At 32.6% G+C, this 18,754-nt stretch overlaps 2 protein-coding genes across 2 annotated transcripts; both read left to right on the forward strand.

Moving 5' to 3' along the window:
* Positions 1 to 2,845: 2,845 nt before the first annotated feature.
* Positions 2,846 to 6,727, forward strand: LOC134727061 (uncharacterized). Its single transcript, XM_063591446.1, has 2 exons — positions 2,846 to 2,933; positions 5,669 to 6,727. Exons 1-2 carry the CDS (start codon positions 2,860 to 2,862, stop codon positions 6,546 to 6,548), a joined length of 954 nt encoding a protein of 317 aa, XP_063447516.1. The 5' UTR covers positions 2,846 to 2,859; the 3' UTR covers positions 6,549 to 6,727.
* Positions 6,728 to 9,575: 2,848 nt separating this feature from the next.
* On the forward strand, positions 9,576 to 13,432 carry LOC134727062 (uncharacterized). The gene is made up of 2 exons (XM_063591447.1): positions 9,576 to 9,806; positions 12,550 to 13,432. Exons 1-2 carry the CDS (start codon positions 9,739 to 9,741, stop codon positions 13,028 to 13,030), a joined length of 549 nt encoding a protein of 182 aa, XP_063447517.1. The 5' UTR covers positions 9,576 to 9,738; the 3' UTR covers positions 13,031 to 13,432.
* Positions 13,433 to 18,754: the final 5,322 nt, after the last annotated feature.

The following is an 18,754-nucleotide window of genomic DNA, read 5'->3' on the forward strand; positions in this document are numbered from 1 at the left end:
ACACTGGGTAAAGCCGGAAATGAAATATAGGTCAATATTCATAGTTTCTGTGCATGAAAAAAACATATGAACTTCTATAAGACTGATGATCAAAAACATTCAATTTGTCACTAAATATAGTCGTATTTTTAAGGATGTAAAGACTTGTTGCCGACAATATACACGTGGCAATTGTTTACAAACACTTTCTACATTTACACGTGATCATATTATATATTGGATGCAGCGAGTTTCGACTGCAACCAATGAAAATCCTTACCTTGTGTCTCCGACATTTTATCTCAATCCGCCAAGGGTGGAGATAACGGGAGTGGATCGTAAACCTTGGCTAGCGAAGATGATTACTAGACCGACAATCTGAGCAGGATTTTTACTTGCTGTTCAGTCACAATCAATGATCACCAGATACTCGGGAACATTCTTCTGACCTCGAACAAACCGACCAGTCTTATTGCTTGCTCTTTATAAAAACATTTAGTGCTTTGTACTCTTTATGAAAAATAAGAAGTTGTGGTATGATTGCCATGAGACAACTCCATAACAACGACCAAACCAGACAGAAATGCACAACTATAGGTCAACGGACGGCTTTCAACAATGAGCAAAACCAATACGGCATAGACGTTAAAGGTCCCGAAATGACAATTAACCGTAAAACAATTCGAACGAGAAAACGAACGGCCTAATTAATATACAAAATAATAAAAGAAAAAATAATATACAGCAGCAGGAGACAACTACTTAATCACAGACTCCTCATTGAACTTGGGGAAATCACACACATAATGTGGCGGAGTTAAACTTGTTTGAAGGCGCCAACCCCTTGTTATTACCTCGGACAGTGGTGTAACAGTAAAACATCAGCATGTTTATTAGCATATATGCATCATAATATGCATATATCAATATGATTACCATAAACATTGAAGAGAATAACAGAATGGTATAACTGTTATTCAACACTGTGTATTGCTGTTGAAGACCGTTTATATATACTAGTACATGTTTTTGTATATATGTAATTTGTGCATCGAAGGGCTGCCTTAAAATACTGGATTAACTTTGACCTTAAAGACAAGACAGCGTATAGTGTTACAGCTAATTTCCTAATGCATGTAGAGTAAGACTTATGTTGTTTTGCTTGCTTTGTAATAACATTTGCTAAAGCATTGTAATTCAGATTGAAATCTGCAAACAATATATAAAGGCATAGTTAAAACTCTATGTATTATATTTAGATTTGATTGGACGTCATCCCAAATACAATTGTACAATATAAAAACTTACTCTACATGCATTAGGAAATTATCTCTAAAAGCGTTCGCATTGTGGTTATTTGTTATGAATAACCTTTAAAGATTTATAAAACTGTTAACACCTCTACATACCATGGTTGCCTGTTCAACGAAAATTGTTAGAAGTCTAGTTATTTTGATTATCTATTCAATTTATCCCATATACTTTATTGTGGGTATTTCAATTGCGTAACTTTTAGTTTTCAGTTGGGTAAAAAATCTGAAGCATGGAAACAGATGGTTCATGTTCAAGTGCGAAACCGCCGTAACTAAAGAGCTTTCAGCATTAACGGATACAAGAAGTTGAATAATCTATTGGCTTGATTAAATGATTGTTGTATGCTTAACGTCTAATGAAAAATGTTCATGCATTATCATCACGGAAACAAATTAACAATACTCAAAAACATACGTTCTGCAAAATGAGTAAAATAGTAAGACAGACAGTTACTTTACTGGAAGTCATGTCAGACAGATGCAGTCATTTTGCCTTGCAAAACGTCATAAACGATTTCCTGAAAGACGTGTTTCAATGGTTCCTTAACGTGCACATAGTGATGCTCTCCTTATAAGACAATGATGCATCGACCGGACGTGGCTACGTATTTATACATCTACAAATCAGAGGTAAATAGTCATCAAAGGTATCAGTCTATAGATTAATACAGCAGACGCGCGTTTCGTCTTCATAAGACCCGTCAGTGACGCTCAGAATGAGATTAAAACAGATAAAAAGCCAAACAAGTACAAAGTTAAAGAGAATTGATTACCCAAAATTTCAAAAAAAGTTGTGCCAAATACGGTTTAGGTTATCTATGCATGGGATAAGAAAATCCTTAGGTATTTCGAATAATTCATACTTTTGCAAACAGTTTTATAAAAATTCCAAAAGTAAAATAGCCAGTTACTTAATTGCCAACTTGATCAACATTCACCTTATTTATGGATCCTTGACTTTATAACCTTTTCCATAAATGAAATAAAGACACAATTTATCAACTGTTTGCCAGCATAGACCATATATAAATTATTTGTCCAAAATTAGTTCAATAGGTCACACATTTACCATTCTGCTTGGGTTAAAATCAACGAAGCATTAAGAACAGCTCGTAGTTTTTACCGGGTACATCTACACCTATATTTCTTTTTCCAACCGTATTTAAACTAAAATTTAACTGTTAACGAATACGATTTTATATAAGAATTTATACATTCATTTAGCTATTATGAACATAGTATTTAGTAAAACATCCGATATCAAAGTAATTAAAGATGCACATACTTTATATCATTTGTGCAACACATCATGTTAATTCGCGGGAAACCGCAAATCCATACAATTCGAAATATTATTTCGGAAAGGTTATCATCATAGATTTCAAAATTAATAATACTAAATCTAGTGTTGAATAGCATTATTATATAGTTAAAACAATATACGTCACTTCAAAAAGACAATACCGTGTCTACTCATGAATGATTCTTTTTAAATCAAAAAGGTTTCAAGTAGCACGTTATTACAAAGATAATTAAACAACATAATTAAAATTTGTCCTTAAACAATATGGCAGCGTTTAATGTAAATATCGGAAATAAAATGGTGATGCAGAGTGCCCTTCAAAATAGTACCCCAGGAAGGTAGGCGATACATTCAGGCAACATGTGTTCTTCTTGTACTTGAAATGTGACGTAATTTCTTATTTAGCAAAGCTCACCATTGTAAACGAGAAACTGTTGTTATTGTGTCAGGACTTCAGTATTACTAAATTTGATGCATAGTAAGCGTTTTGGGATTAGGTTGCTGAAAAACATAGATGATGCAAATTTCGTTTTTACAGGATATCAAAAAACCAAAAAAGCTTGTGTTAATAGGTAAAAACGGAGACATCTTGAAAAGTGTTGATAGAGGGAAATTTATTTGGACCTCTGCCTTCAAGAAAGCTCTCTTTGTTTCACTCATAATCAGAAGGTCAAAATAAGAAAATAGCGAAACTTACTAGAATTCAAATATGCATGCGCCTTTACACATTGAAAGCATTTTCAAATATTTCTCACATTTCCATTTAATCCTAAAGTCATAAGTTAGCGCTATAGATAATTGTTGAAAGCAACTAAATTTTGCAAAATTCACATTATTTTTGTAAATTTTGCGCAGAAGTCTATCTACCGTTAACCAAAATGAATTTGTATCCAAAATACACTATATATATACAACTACTTCCAAATTCAATATATTAATAGAATTGAATGTCCTTATTAATTTTATTGGTGCTTATTCAAAATTTAACATTATTAATTATAACAAAATTATAGTTTTAAGGAAATTGTTCACAATTAATGTAAGGTGCGTGAATTCTAAAATTCTCAAATTTGAAATCTTTTTACTTCACATTTCTCATAACAACATTTACACTTTATACGTCATTCTGTTAAACAGAAATAATATACTTGCTTCAACCAATAGGCAATCACATACTACCATTTATCCGGCTATACCACGGCATGTAAGGTACGGATTCCTCAATGTTGAAAGCCGTACGGGGGCATATGATAGTTGGTACCTTCTACATAATTTGGTTTCTGGTGTAGAGTTGTATCATTGACAGTCGCATAACATCTTCTCGTCTCATAATCAATCATACTTCCTACTACACGATAATGTTTTACAAGATAAGTTTTAATTAGATTGGATGTCCCATGTAACATTGTGTGTGTAACTATTACCAAAAATAACATTGTGCAATCGGGATTTTTTTCTTCAGAAAAGTGCCTTTTTGAATTCGGTGTTGTTATGTCAAAACTCTGCCTTTGTTTATAGAAATATTTCTATCAATTCAACATTGCTTGGGTCAGACATATTTCTATTAGGTCAACTTTGGATTGGTCAGAAATATCTCTATAAAGGCAGAATTGCTAAGATCAGAAATATCTCTATAAAATATTGCCTGGATCAAAAATATATCTATGAGGTCAACGCTGATTTTGTCAGATCGACACGTGTCCATGTTAATGTGACGACGTTATATCCTAAAACGACTGGAAATTGTTGAAGTCCTAAAAGCTTAACCAGTGTTGTTTAAGTATAAATAAACAGTAGATTGTTATTAAATGCTTATAAATATGATATGGATTAAATTTATTTCTAACTTTAAAGAAATTGAAACCTCACCGACCAAAATAATTCAAAGGTTATTTATATTAATGATCTAAATATAATTTAAATGACTGATACTCAGTCAATATGCATTGTGTTTATAAGACATGCATTCCAAAAAGATATACTAGAAATTAAATAACCTTTCATATTCTTTTTGAATTTATATAGCTAGACATCTTGACCATGTTTCAATTAACTTAAGGTCTTCTAATTCGTATATATGCCCAAAGTAGTTCATCGATTGCTTATACATTTAGACCTAACCATGAAAATTAAATATTGACAAATGAACCATAAAACGAGGTCAATGTCTGATCATACCTACCAAGCAGACATAATTACCTTACAATAATTCCATACATATTTGATCCATTACATATAGTATCAGACAAACTGACTTAGCTTCTTGTTTTTAAAAAAAATTATATTTAGATATGCATACAACATATGCATGCAACATAATTCGATGTTCTTGATAATTGAAAAGTACCACACCGTGCTTCTGTGTAACATCTAAAGCTACTAGTATTTGTTTTGCTTCCTTTATTTTATTATTATACATTCTAGATTTCTGATATCAATAAGTTTTTATAAACTAAATCTTTGTAAAAAGAACTATGAGGAACAGAGCTCCCATCCGGAGCACTAAGACCCCTATTTTGTTTTATAAGGTTGCTTTAAACTTTGCTTGAGTTTTCAGTGTTTATCGGTTTTTTTTATGTCTGTGTTGTTCCCTACAATATTGTCTTGTTTATCCTTTTGTCTTTGAAAGCGCTTTGCATTCACTCTCTGTCAAGTTTTAGGATACTATAGAACTTTTATTTGTTCTGGTAAATAATTCTTATGATGGATAAGAGACTTTCAGTCAATCCGTCATTTTGTTTAACCCTTATCACTGAATATGACTCTCAACAAAACATTTTAACAGAAGTAATCCATCTCATGGTATTTGTGGGGTTGTGTTTCTCATTCTTTATTTTTATGATTTGTGTTTAATTTGGTGTTTGTCTGTTTCTCGATTACTTTTATTTAGCATGGTGTAGTCTCTTTTTATTCCACTTATGGGTTTAGGTTTGTTATAGAAGTCGTAAAATATTTGATTAAATTCATTTTATCTTTTCGATTCATATTTATATTACTTGTAAACTGAAACACTAGCAATAACGAATCTTACTTTCAAAATCACAATTCAATAAAAATATATCGTTATTTACAGAAGGAACAGCCACTTCCACGAATATGCTGATGAAACATGTGGCTGTCTTGGGAAATCTAAGAGCTCTAAGAAAAAATCATCAGAAAGGCAGCGAATCAAGCAATTTAGCATTTGGTTCGAAGAGAAAGATGCTGCAAGACAGAAGACTTATGCGCAACGAAGATTTGACAGAGAAGCTAAAAGAGAGAAAAGGAAAGAAAGAGTCCGATGTTTACGAAAATTACTAATTCCTACAGCTTTTTGTTGGTTGGTTGGTTTTGTTTTAATCATGGGGAGCACCGTTCAAAGTCTCGGTGAAGGAACGATATTTTGGAATTTGCGAGATAAATTACACATTATCGGCCCCGTTGTTTTGGGTACAGGCTTGGTCCTTTTATTGATTACAGAAGGCTGCATTAGTAATCACCAGATGAAAATAAGAAAGCTTGAATCGATTATTCTGACACCGGAAGTGAATATTGTGGTTAACGGCAATGAAAATACACCCGTGAACAATGTTAAAAATCATGGGCAAAAAACTTTAAAAAGTATTTCTGGTAAACTGCCTAAACTTCAGAAAGTGAAAAGGGCAGATAAATCCACAGAAACGACACCATTCTTATTTGAAGACGAAGAACAATCGGTGATACCTAAAACATACGCATTCTCACAAAACATAGAATTAACTAGGCCAACGGTGCACATACCAGTATTGAAACATCATAGTGAAATAAACAATGAAGATTATAAGTTGCCATTAGCAACAAGAGCACACCTAATAGAGAGTGAGACAACTGGCTTAGACACTGTTCACGAAGAACATACCGTTACTGAATATGAACAATTACTTAACGCAACAAAAGAAGGCAACGAACGTTATTTAATTGGTGCAACTACATAGATACTGAAGACAATATCATTACTAAATATGATTTAATGCGACATAAGAGGACAAAGCACATGTAATGGAACTAGATATTGACAATGGATATCAATAAAATATAGTAATTCTGATAATTTTTTGACAATAATTATGCTAAGTAAGAATAAGAACGTTCTTCATTGTATTTATATATATATTTTTTTTAAAAATCATATAGGAAGAGTTCAGTCTGCTCATCTTGGCAAAATTACATTCGTCTTCTGCTGGTTTTGCCGTACGCACAGTATTGGTGAACCATACTAGTTCCACGTTTTTTCTTCCTTATTTGAGCATGTCTTTTAGAATAAATGAAAACTGGTATGATATGTAATGTCTAAAAGACTATAGTTTTATAGAATTATCTTTGAAATAATAAAATTATAACATAAAATTAAATCAAATAACCCTAAAGGGAAAAAAACGTCAAAAATATGAGCGTAACTTGTAACATGGAAATCGAGTTTTTTTTAGTAATTTCACAGAAAATCTTATTCATGCACGCAAACTAGCGGGAAATACTATGCGAAATTTTAGCACAATTCGCTTCGACGTCGCATCCGACGTTTTGGGCATTTTTTTCAAATATGCGAGTTAGAAGATGCATTGAAATGTTCATAAGAGGATGTAACAAGACATGTGAAATAAGGGGGAAAATTACAATAGATTCTACGGTAAGAAATTTTATAGAATGCAATAATATGTTAACGAAAAAAAAATGTATTCTTAATGTGCTTTTAATACCGTTTACAAATAGTACAAAAATATGGTTTGGAAGTGGAATTTTCTAATCGAATTTTAACTTTTTGCTTGTCTAGTCCATTTTGTTACCGTGTGCTAAATGCACAAATTATGTACGTTTTCGTAAAGATGTTGTACATTCGAACGCAAATATAAATCAATTGTGTATCTTATTCTTTAATTTATGTATTGTTTTCGTAATGTGTTTTTGAAAGGCTTTCTCATATAAAAGGAATTTTGAATGAATAATGAAAGACAAAAAAATAATAAGAAAATCGAAATGTCTAGTCTGATTTGTTACCGTGCAATCTTGTAACGTTTTTCCGTGATTTTCAACGTAACGTTTATTTTGTCATTTTAATTGTTTATGCATAAACTACGTTCTTGCCGGCCAAAACAAATTTAACCACTACTGAAAGAATAAGATTAAAGAAAGAAAGAAAGGAAAAAAGAAGAAGAGAACAAAAAGTGGGATGCTAAGATTTAGATGCAAACGTTAACACAGGCTTTAAAAACGTTCTCTCAACGTTCCGTCGATGAACGTTTTCTGACGTTACAAACGTAGCACCAATACTGTGCGTAACGTCTATACTAGTATCATGTTAAATGACAATAATGTTGGATGTAACGCGTCTTCTGATTGGCTGAAGTCGTTTTGTTTATCAGCTCATAGACAAAATTTAGTTATATGACCTTGACGTCATCAACGTTTTTTCATGGTTTACTCCGGTTTAAAATTAAGAAATAATTCTTTCATGCCATGCTCTATGCTCATTTTAACATGGGTAGGCATTATATTTGTTAATATCTTAATACCGAGTGTTAGCGAGGTATTAAATGTTCACAAATATAATGCTTACCATGTTAAAATGAGCATAGAGCATGGCATGATAGAATTATTTCGATTCTAATAGGAATATTTTTAACTTTTGTACTTCGAAGCGGACCTATAGTAGACGTTCGAAATGTCGCCATTTTGATTTGATGAACAAGAACGTTATAGATAAATCAACAGTTTATCAATAAAAAAAAGAACAGAAACATTTAACTTACTTTTAGAATGTTTTTTATTTAATTTCCTAGCGAGCAACACCAACAAAAATGTCCATTTTGATCTCTGGCGTTGTTCAAAATTCCTTTGACGTTGCAATTTCAATTGTGACGTCAATCACGTGCAGCCCATGTTCTATTCGAATTAGAACATGGCTTTGTACACAAAGCTAAAGAAGAACGTCATATTAGAATGGAATTTATAATTAAATTATAAGGAATAACTGTAATATTTTGTCAGTTTATTCGAAATAAAATAAAAAATGTGGTGCATACTATTAAATAACCCGCGTTATTCAGTGTGCACCACATTTCTTATGTTATTTCTCCATTGACAGAAACAAATACAGTTATTCCTTAAAAAGACTACTTTTCTAATGTGGGTGATATTTAAAAAAAAATCGCAATATAAGAAGAAAAAATCAATATTCGTTTCCGATAAAACTAGAAATCCGTTTAAAAAATTTCTTTTTCTTCTTGTAGAAACTAATCACATGTATTCTTCAAATTAAACCATCTTTGAATTTTGACATCGATGTTATGTATATTATTCCGCTCATCTTTCAGTGTTTCGTATAAAAAATAAAAGTGTGTGAACGCGATTAGCGATTCGATTCGAATTCGATTCGACTTCAATTCTAATTAAATGTTCGTATGAACCATTTATATTGTTTTTATTCTTAATGATCATCCACAAACAGGTGGACAGCAAATCCTATAAATGCGTCGATTTTAGGTTATCTTAGAAAAGCATTTGTGACTCTTGAAGTTCAATAGTCTGCTATAATTTATAAACAGAAGTCTAATGATGCATATATATAAGGATTTCTGACCTCTCTTGGATAAAATACTGACCCTAAAATTAGTATGCTTTCTCTTTATATCGTTGTTCTAGAGAACGACTTTCTGTTTGATAACGGCAAGTTGTAACGTACTACATGTCCTACATGTAATCAGGCCAAGAAACTTTTTTTCTTATATTGAATTCATATGTATGTCTATACCAGCAATTATAATATAATTTTCCGTCTAGGAGCATAGCCCTTTTAAACACTAATTTTATATTGGATTGTCAAATAAAAACGCCAAGTTGATAATTCAAAAAAATAAACTATCAATACACCAATTATAAGATTACTGGAGGTTTGAATATGTGTTAAATTGAATAGGTGTGATATTATGAAATTAGGCAATCCGGACAAAGCTAGATTACTAGGTTTCGACTTGTCCCAAGTAGCCAACACACTTGGAATATTTTAGAGTCAATGATATCTTTAACCATGAAGTGGGAAATATAATAATATTTGTTTTATAAAAAAAAAAAGACAAACAGGAGGATGTGACACCTACGCATTGTATTAACCCAGTGGATTTATACTTAATGATGACCATCAGAGTACCGTTACAAAATAATAGCCAGTTCGGATCTGCTGCTGCAAACACATCGAGGTTGATGAGTATACTTTTTTTTATTTCACTTGCCAACAAAAAAGCAACCATTTAACTTCAAAAGGGGGGTTATGGTTTTTTTTCTGAGTATGAATTGTTTTATTTAATTTTTCAACGTTATCAATCGAATGGGTTTATTTTTTTTCAAGACTTTACACTTTAAAGTAGGGAAAAAAAAGGAACCTTTATTAGATATACAAAATTGCGGCATTTTGTAATAAATATATGATAAAACATTACATTTAATCCAAAATAGAGACTAGCAATTCTGCACGGAATGATAAAAAGTCGGGTTTACTGGCAGACATGACTATGCAAAGGACGATAGACAGAAAGTGATATGTTCTTGTTATTTTGTTTCCGACATACATGTAGGTAGGTTCTAGGGGACAATACAATATTTTTTTATAATATATCTTTATTGCAAAATTACACCCATGAGGGTCAAGCAATACAATGAAACAATAATTTTATACTATACAATGCAATACAATGAAATACAATGTAATACAATGAAATACAAAATAATACAATACAATATATGGAAAAATAGAACATTAGAGTTCAATTATAAATGTATGTAAAAAACACCATCATAACCTTGCCTGACATGGGTCTGACTCCCTCAGTTCTAAAGACTGTTTAATGAAGACTCCAATATGACAAACAAGTTCAGGGATAGGGTTTAGAATGTGTTTAAGTTTATTGAATGCATCGAGATGCTGAAATAATGGTACATAGTCTTTTAGATAAACAAAAAGATTAGAACGCAAAGATGTGTTAATGTCACAATACAAAAAGAAATGATATTCGTCATCTAAGACTTCACATTTTTTGCATAATCTTTGTGCTCTCGGAATGTTTCTGTACCTTCCTAATTCAATGCCTAGGGAATGATCACTTAGTCTAAATTTTGAGAGTAACTGCCTATGTATAAAATTATTGCAATTTAAATATTCCTCAGACTGACAATTATTTTTTAATTTCCCATAAAGACAAAGTTTGGATGAGGAATCCATTTTTGAAAGTTTAATTAAAGTATTTTTTTCATATTCCTCTGAAACACACTTTTTTATATTACATTTTAACATGTTTTTTGATTGTTTAAAAGGTACATTATTATTAGAGTAATTTTCTGGGTTTATTTTCATTTCTTTAAAAATTTTATCTGCAAATGAGTACCAAGAATAAATTCCTTCTGAATGTAAATTTATAGATATAGGAAGATGTGGTGTGAGTGCCAATGAGACAACTCTCCATCCAAATAACAATTTAAAAATTAAACCATTATAGGTTAAAGTACGGCCTTCAACACGGAGCCTTGGCTCACACCGAACAACAAGCTATAAAGGGCCCCAAAATTACTAGTGTAAAACCATTCAAACGGGAAAACCAACGGTCTAATCTATATAAACAAAACGAGAAACGAGAAACACGTATATATTACATAAACAAACGACAACTACTGTACATCAGATTCCTGACTTAGGACAGGTGCAAACATTTGCAGCGGGATTAAACGTTTTAATGGGCCCAAACCTTCTCCCTTTTTCTGAAACAATAGCATAACATCACAACATATAAAAACATACGATAAAATATCAATTAGCAGACTTAACTCAATCAAAAAACGTATGATTACACAAAGAACGAATAAATTTGATCTGCGATATCTGAATACAAATGCACAGTTAATTAAATATTAGAGACAAACAGTCATGACCAAAAGGCTATCAAACAAATTCAAACACACTGAGAAATATTTAACCAATCAATGTTCACTTTAGAAAAAAACCGTTTTTTTATAATCTTGAAGTTTATACAAATGTTGTAAGAATAAGTGAAAAATTGAAGATATTACAAATAATCAAAGCTGGTATACAGCCAAGATCCATATAAATAAAAAATGACAAAAAAGCATTATTATGTTTGTTTGTAGAGATTCTTTAACCAGGGGATTAATATCATTACAATTTATTCTATAAAAATACATGAGTGTTTGAGTTTTTATATAGGAGTCCAAAGTAAATCTACCTAATTCTGATCTAGCACCTATGTTAGTGGCTGTCTTTTTCAGTCCAAATACTGCTTTACACCTCATCATTTTTCTAAAACCCTTTTATCTTTTGTTTCAGTCTATCTTTGCAACCATTTTCGCGTTTTTCTGTATCAAATGAACATAAGTATACAAAAAACATGTTGTATTTGATATTTCCTACCAATTTCAAGTTTACTATCCACAGCAGTGACTGATATATCATATAATAGCTCTTTATATAATATTTAAATAGAAAACATAGTAAATAACATTTTTTTTGGAAAACGGAAAAGCTAAAAATCTTGTCCTGTCCAAACGTACCTAGTATGGCTTCTGGTAGTTGTCTAATTGCTATTCATATCACATCACCTGAATGTTTGTATAGAACTATAGGTCCAATTTCAAGTGTTGGGGTGTAAATAAGTGTCAGGGGAAATTATCAATTTACTAAAACGTGTATGCATGTTAGATGTATCAGCCTGAATAATTCATATACTAAACAATAGCATTTAGAAAAGAGCCAGCACCTGAAAAAAAATGATAAAAACTTTTAATATTGGAGATTCAATTGAAGGCTGTTTAGAACATTTAGTTCAATAGTTTGTGCTCAGTAGCGGACCGAGACATGCCCATATAGGTATTCACAAACCTTTTTTTTAAAATGTGTATTTATTAATAACAAAAAAGTTCTTTTCTCACCTGCAGGACAGAAGAAAAACGAAATGCCATCACCTCACGTCTTTGGAAATCGAAAAGATTGAATAGAAGAAATACTGTAGTGAGACTAAATCAATTCCGTCTTTGGACCAAAGAGAAAGATGACGCCCAGCAACAGAAATTTTCGAAACTAAGAGTTGAACGAGAAAGGATAAGGAAACAAAATAGAAAACAAACCAAAAGGTTTCGATGGTTGTATCTTCCAACGGCTCTTTGCTGGCTCCTGGGTTTCTACATAACAGTAACAAGTACTGTTCAAAGTATCGGTGGAGGCACGTTGTTTTGGACCATGAGAGAAACGTGTCGTGTTATTGGTCCTGTTATTTTGTGTATTGGACTAATTCTCCTGTTGATTACGGAAGGTCTGATAAGCAGTCAAGAATTTGAAATAAATAGAACGAAACCTTACTTTATGGAAACAGTAGTAAATATTGATATGAACAACGATGAAAAAAATCAATTACTGTAACAGAAGACAATCTCTTACAAAAAATACGCATATCCCGTATGCCATGGTGGTGCTCTTACTAAAAGAGGGAAATACAGAACATATATACATACATATATACATACCCGAGTCGGAGAGTACTGCTTCTTAGTGCGATGAACCACGCACATATGAATGCTCATGAAACATGCCATTTGTTATGGGAAATAAGTTAGTTGTTACTTACGGAAATGGCATATTCACAACAACAAAACGGTGAACCTGCAAAGAAAAAGATCCTGAGGACTTCGATATATATATACAATGATGCTAATTTGACTAGCGCTTGCTTTGGAGACTGTGTTCGTCAATACAGGAAGAAATGTATAATGCTAAATCATTGGAATAGCAAATAATCTGATATAATAAAATATATAGCTTTAATGTGCAATATCTCTAGCTGTGAATACATTCATATTTATTGTTATAAACATATCGCTTATTGTCTGTACTGAAATCTTAGTTTTAATCATGAACAAATTTAGAAAAAAAACAAAAACCAATTGTTCAGAGAACTATTGAAGTACTTTCAATATCAATTTTATATATCATTGATGAGAAGCTACTTTCGGTTTACTTTTAGCGATATGTTTACAACAATGACTGTCCCTTTGGTATCTTTCGTGCCTCTTTTATTATTGCTGTAGGGGTTAATTGGAAATATTTTGCACAAAAAAATAAATAAAAGGGAAGTATTTTATATTTGCCAAAAAATATACTATAGCCTTCAATGAAAATGTTATGGCTAAATTGGATCTCAAAATTGAGATTTAAAATTGTCTTCAAAGACGTCAAAATTATTTGGACAACAAAAATGTATGGTTCCTATATACTTTTGCCTGTAATATGTGAGATATAAGTTACTTCCGGTTTTGTGAAATTCACTTGGAACCGGTCTCAAAATTATAGGTTTGTTATACATATTTATAAATTATTTAATTTCTAGGTACTTTTCCAGGTAATTAGTGCGAAAATAGCTACAGTCGGTTAACTCAAGGTCACTTCTGGTTGATATTTTTCAAGGTCACATGTCAACCAACAGTTTTCAAATTACACTGGTTTTATCATGTACCAAGTTTTAGTAATAATTAATTAACCTCAGACTGAATCACTTCAGGTTCAATAACTCTTATAAGATTGTCATGGGATTGTTTCAATCAAATATATCCTTCCTAAATCACAATTAGGCAAACATTTTGTACTTTTCTTTCATATGTATCTTCCAAATTGACAGAGAAGATCATGGAGCAAGGAAAAGTCAAAATTCAGAATTTGACCTTGACCTTTGACTTTGATCTAGTTTCCTATTCTTTGACCAAGGACCTCAAATCAACAGACTCTAGTTCTCTATCACTTATGGTTTACCAGTTACAAAAACATATCACTTATTTCAAATTCGTGAGGGGGAAATAACTCATTTGTAGTCTTCGTTCCGCTTCTGTCAAAATCGGACAAAAAATCTAAGGGTATAGCATTTAATTTGTCGCTTTCTTCTAGGTTACGGAGGAGATCTCACCACAAAGGAAACAGTTTTTGAGGAGATAATTCTTACACTTAAAAGTCTTCGCCTAAAAGGGTCAGTCTCAAAAGAGCAATAACTGTTCGATATCATATGCAAAAAATCTATGCGCCATCCTGCAAAACCACAAAACAGGACACGTTACGGTGGGAGAAGAAAATATATAATCAGAACAAATACAGTGCGTCTTTCCACAGTCCTGAGAATAGTTGAAATACCTTAAAATAAGTGGGATCTCTCTACCCATTGATGACTCATTAAAAAAATGCCAAAAAAAATGCGTGTATCAGTATTTTGTCAAATGAATTAAGAATTAAGAATTAAATGAGGATCATTAACAACAATATATAGAAAAGAAATATTCGTTTGACCATCTAGGGCAAATTTTCCGTTTATACCTGATATAGACGACTCGTACACTTTACACCCCTCAATTTGAGAATAGACTAAGCTCTCTTTCAGTTAAATTATATTTTATCCCTAATTCTACCAATGGGATTTTTATATTAAAATATGCTTTAAATAATGATGGGAAGGTTTTAGATATCAGCAGCAATAAGTTTTATCTCCAGTTCTGTAAACATTTTCGAAATTTTCCTTTGACCGATGCAGACGCTTCGCACACATTACACCCCTCAATTCGAGAATCGACTTAGCTTTCCATCATGTCGCAATAGGGTTTCTCTCCAGTCCTGGAAACATTTTCGAACTTTTCCTTTGACCGATGCAAACGATTTGACATTACACCCCTCAATTCGAGAACGGACTAAGCTCTCCATCGTGGTTTTTACATTTAATGATTAATTCTATATTAAACTAAAAGGGACACTAGCTGTCAAATTCATGGTCACCGATTTGACTCAAATTTATCATATTTTATTTAGAACATTGTAATTAATTAATCCAAACTATCAAAAGTCTAAAATAAACAATTTACAGAGCATTGGGTCAATAATATATGTAGCTTTGTTTCGTGTGTATATAAACTCATCATAGAAACAGGACTAAATGTTGTAAATACGCCAGACGCGCGTTTCGTCTCCAAATGACTCACCAGTGACGCTCGAATCAAAAAAAGTTAAAAAGGCCAATAAAGAAAGAAGTTGAAGGGCATTGATGAACAAAATTCCTAAAAGTTTTGCAAAATTCAGCTAAAGTAATCTATGCCTGAGGAAGAAAAGCCTTGGTATTTCAAAAATTCAATATTTTGTAAACAGTTAATTTATGAATGTAACCATATCAATGATAATTCATATCAGCACACAAAGTGCTGACTACTGGGCTAGTGATAACCTCTGGGAAATAAATCTCCACCAGCAGTGGCATCGACCCAGTGGTTGCAAATAAACTCATCATAGATACCAGGACTACATTTTGTATATACGCCAGACGCGTATTTTAGTCTAAACACCATCTAATTTATCTATCGAGTTGACCTCAGATGACCATATAAGCGATGTAAACATAAACATAAACATATATAGATTAAGCCAACTCGTGCAATTGTATTTTTATAAGCCTGTTTAATTTTAATTTAAAGATTAAAAATATACATGTTTCTGCTCGTTTTTACTTGCATTAGAAGGATTTTTTTTGTGGATAGAATCGGTCATCAAATGACTTAACTTTGTTTCACTTTCATTGTTGACATTCTTTTCATTTGATTAACCAGTATGAGGGGTTAACTTGAAGTTCGCATGAATACGGACTTAATGAGGTCCAAATATTCACTTGCAAGCGAATAATTTATTATCAATGTTTCGTAGCTTAATTTGACACAATTGAACCATTTGTCAGCTGAAAGCGAATATATATAGGAAGATGTGGTGTGAGTGCCAATGAGACAACTCTCCATCCAAATAACAATTTAAAAATTAAACCATTATAGGTTAAAGTACGGCCTTCAACACGGAGCCTTGGCTCACACCGAACAACAAGCTATAAAGGGTCCCAAAATTACTAGTGTAAAACCATTCAAACGGGAAAACCAACGGTCTAATCTATATAAACAAAACGAGAAACGAGAAACACGTATATATTACATAAACAAACGACAACTACTGTACATCAGATTCCTGATTTAGGACAGGTGCAAACATTTGAATATTTATTTCACTATTTCACTTTCATTATTAATTGAACAAAAAAAATCATACTTTAGATTTTTTTTAAATACATGTATCTCGGAGCTAGTGCCCCTTTAAAACATGCTTTAAATAATGGTGGAAAGGTTTTAAATATAAGTCGCAATATGTTTCTCTCCAGTTCTGTAAAACATATTATTTTTTTGAAATTATGAAATACCCCTTCACCATCGATCAGAAGTCTATATATATATATAAAATGAGACAATCGTTCCCAACCTAGGAGATAGTTGCATGGCTGGGGGAGGGGGGGGGGGGCAACCATATGTCCCATGTAAATGCATTGATCGTCATAAAAAAGTGGGTTTCCCTTCCCTCAAAGATGCCACTAGGTGACTTCGACTCTGAAATCGAAGCCTGGAAATGAGCGGAAGTTAGGTCGGGAGGGAATTGATAGTGGGGCGGGAACTAGGTACAGAGGGAAGTAAGAAAAAGGATAATCTATGCTTCAACAAAGAAAATAGAAAGGGGGAGGCAAGTGGGAATCATTCCATGTTCACCCTCAATTACAGGTCAGTGAATTAAGTCACTTTATCAATTAAAGAATTCTTTTAAAGTTTTCTGCAATTCCTTAACTGCGGTCAGATTAACAGTTTCATAAAAAGTAACCGGGCTGAAGTACGTTCACTATTCACTTTTCACTTTTCACTATTCAAAATTCATGAATAGTGAACTGTGTTTTTTTGCACTATTCACTATTCAAGTTTGTGAAATTGAATAAATTTAAAATTTAATCCTGCTATCTATGATGAGTTTATTTAATATTTTCTGGTATAAAACATGATGTGGTATGATTGCTAATGAGACAAATCTCCGCAAAAGACTAAATGACACAAAAATTAACAACTATAGGTCATTGTACGGCCTTCAACTATAAGCAAAGCTGATACTGCATATATAGCTATAGTCGCCGAATACTGACGGCCTAATTAATGTACCAAACACATGAAGTAAAATAATTGAGTTTGTAACACATCAAAAAAACGACAACCACTGAATTACAGGCTCCTGACTTGGGATAGACACATACATCCAGAATGTGGCAGAGTAAAACGTGTTAGCTGGATCCCAACCCTTCCAAAACATGGGACAATTAGGGGATTCTAGGGTTCAAAATTCGATCGTAACGTTCTATGGGACGCATTTTTTCTTCAAATCGGCCGTTTTTGGTATTCGGGCGCTCAAATACCCCTTAAATCGGATCTGTGCACTATATTCACTATATAGGTTTTGTTCCCCCTTCTATTACCTTTCTTAGCATATATAGAATATACCTGTAATTAGGGGATTCAAGGGTTCAAAATTCTATCGTAACGTTCTAGGCCGTTTTTGATATTCGGACGCTCCATAATACAGATATCCTATTAGTTATATAGTGCTATTATTAGATTTTATCGAGGAAACACCCCTAGTTTTTTATACGAAACTTTTAGTCCTTTGGTATATTACCTCCTATAGTTCAAATAGGCTTTTCATATTTTACTTAAAGTCTTTATGCATAAATGTATAAGTATATGAACAATTTTAATATTGAATTTTGAAATTATTGGCACTTTGAGACCTGATTTCTCTTATGTTGCCCTCCCCTGACACATGGAGAACCGTTTAAACGGTTGATTTGATTTTATTTTTATGTGGTCCAGGCGGATGTAAGGGGGGGGGGGGGGGCCAGGGGGCCCGCCCCCCCCCCTTGTTGGAAACAAATTTGGTTGCTTATAAAGGGAATCACTGAAGCGTGACTGGAGCGGGCCACCTCTTAGGTCAGTCAGTGGGCCCCCACTTATAAAAATTCCTGGATCCGCCACTGGACTGGACATCCCATGCCGGAAACGAATGGGCATTTTAATGCTTGATTAATAAAAGTGGACCCCGCACACCCATTGAAATATATGTAATAATTGTGACAATATGTGCGACAATTGTACCATTAGCTCCTAGATATGCATAAGTGGATTTGAGATGCATGATCAAGTTTAATTTTACGTAAAAAATAAATAATTCTAGATAAAAGGGACAGTCATAACAAATATCCTACATAACAAA

The sequence above is a fragment of the Mytilus trossulus genome, chromosome 7, assembly GCF_036588685.1.
Source record: "Mytilus trossulus isolate FHL-02 chromosome 7, PNRI_Mtr1.1.1.hap1, whole genome shotgun sequence".
In the NCBI taxonomy this organism is placed as follows: Eukaryota; Metazoa; Mollusca; class Bivalvia; order Mytilida; family Mytilidae; genus Mytilus; species Mytilus trossulus.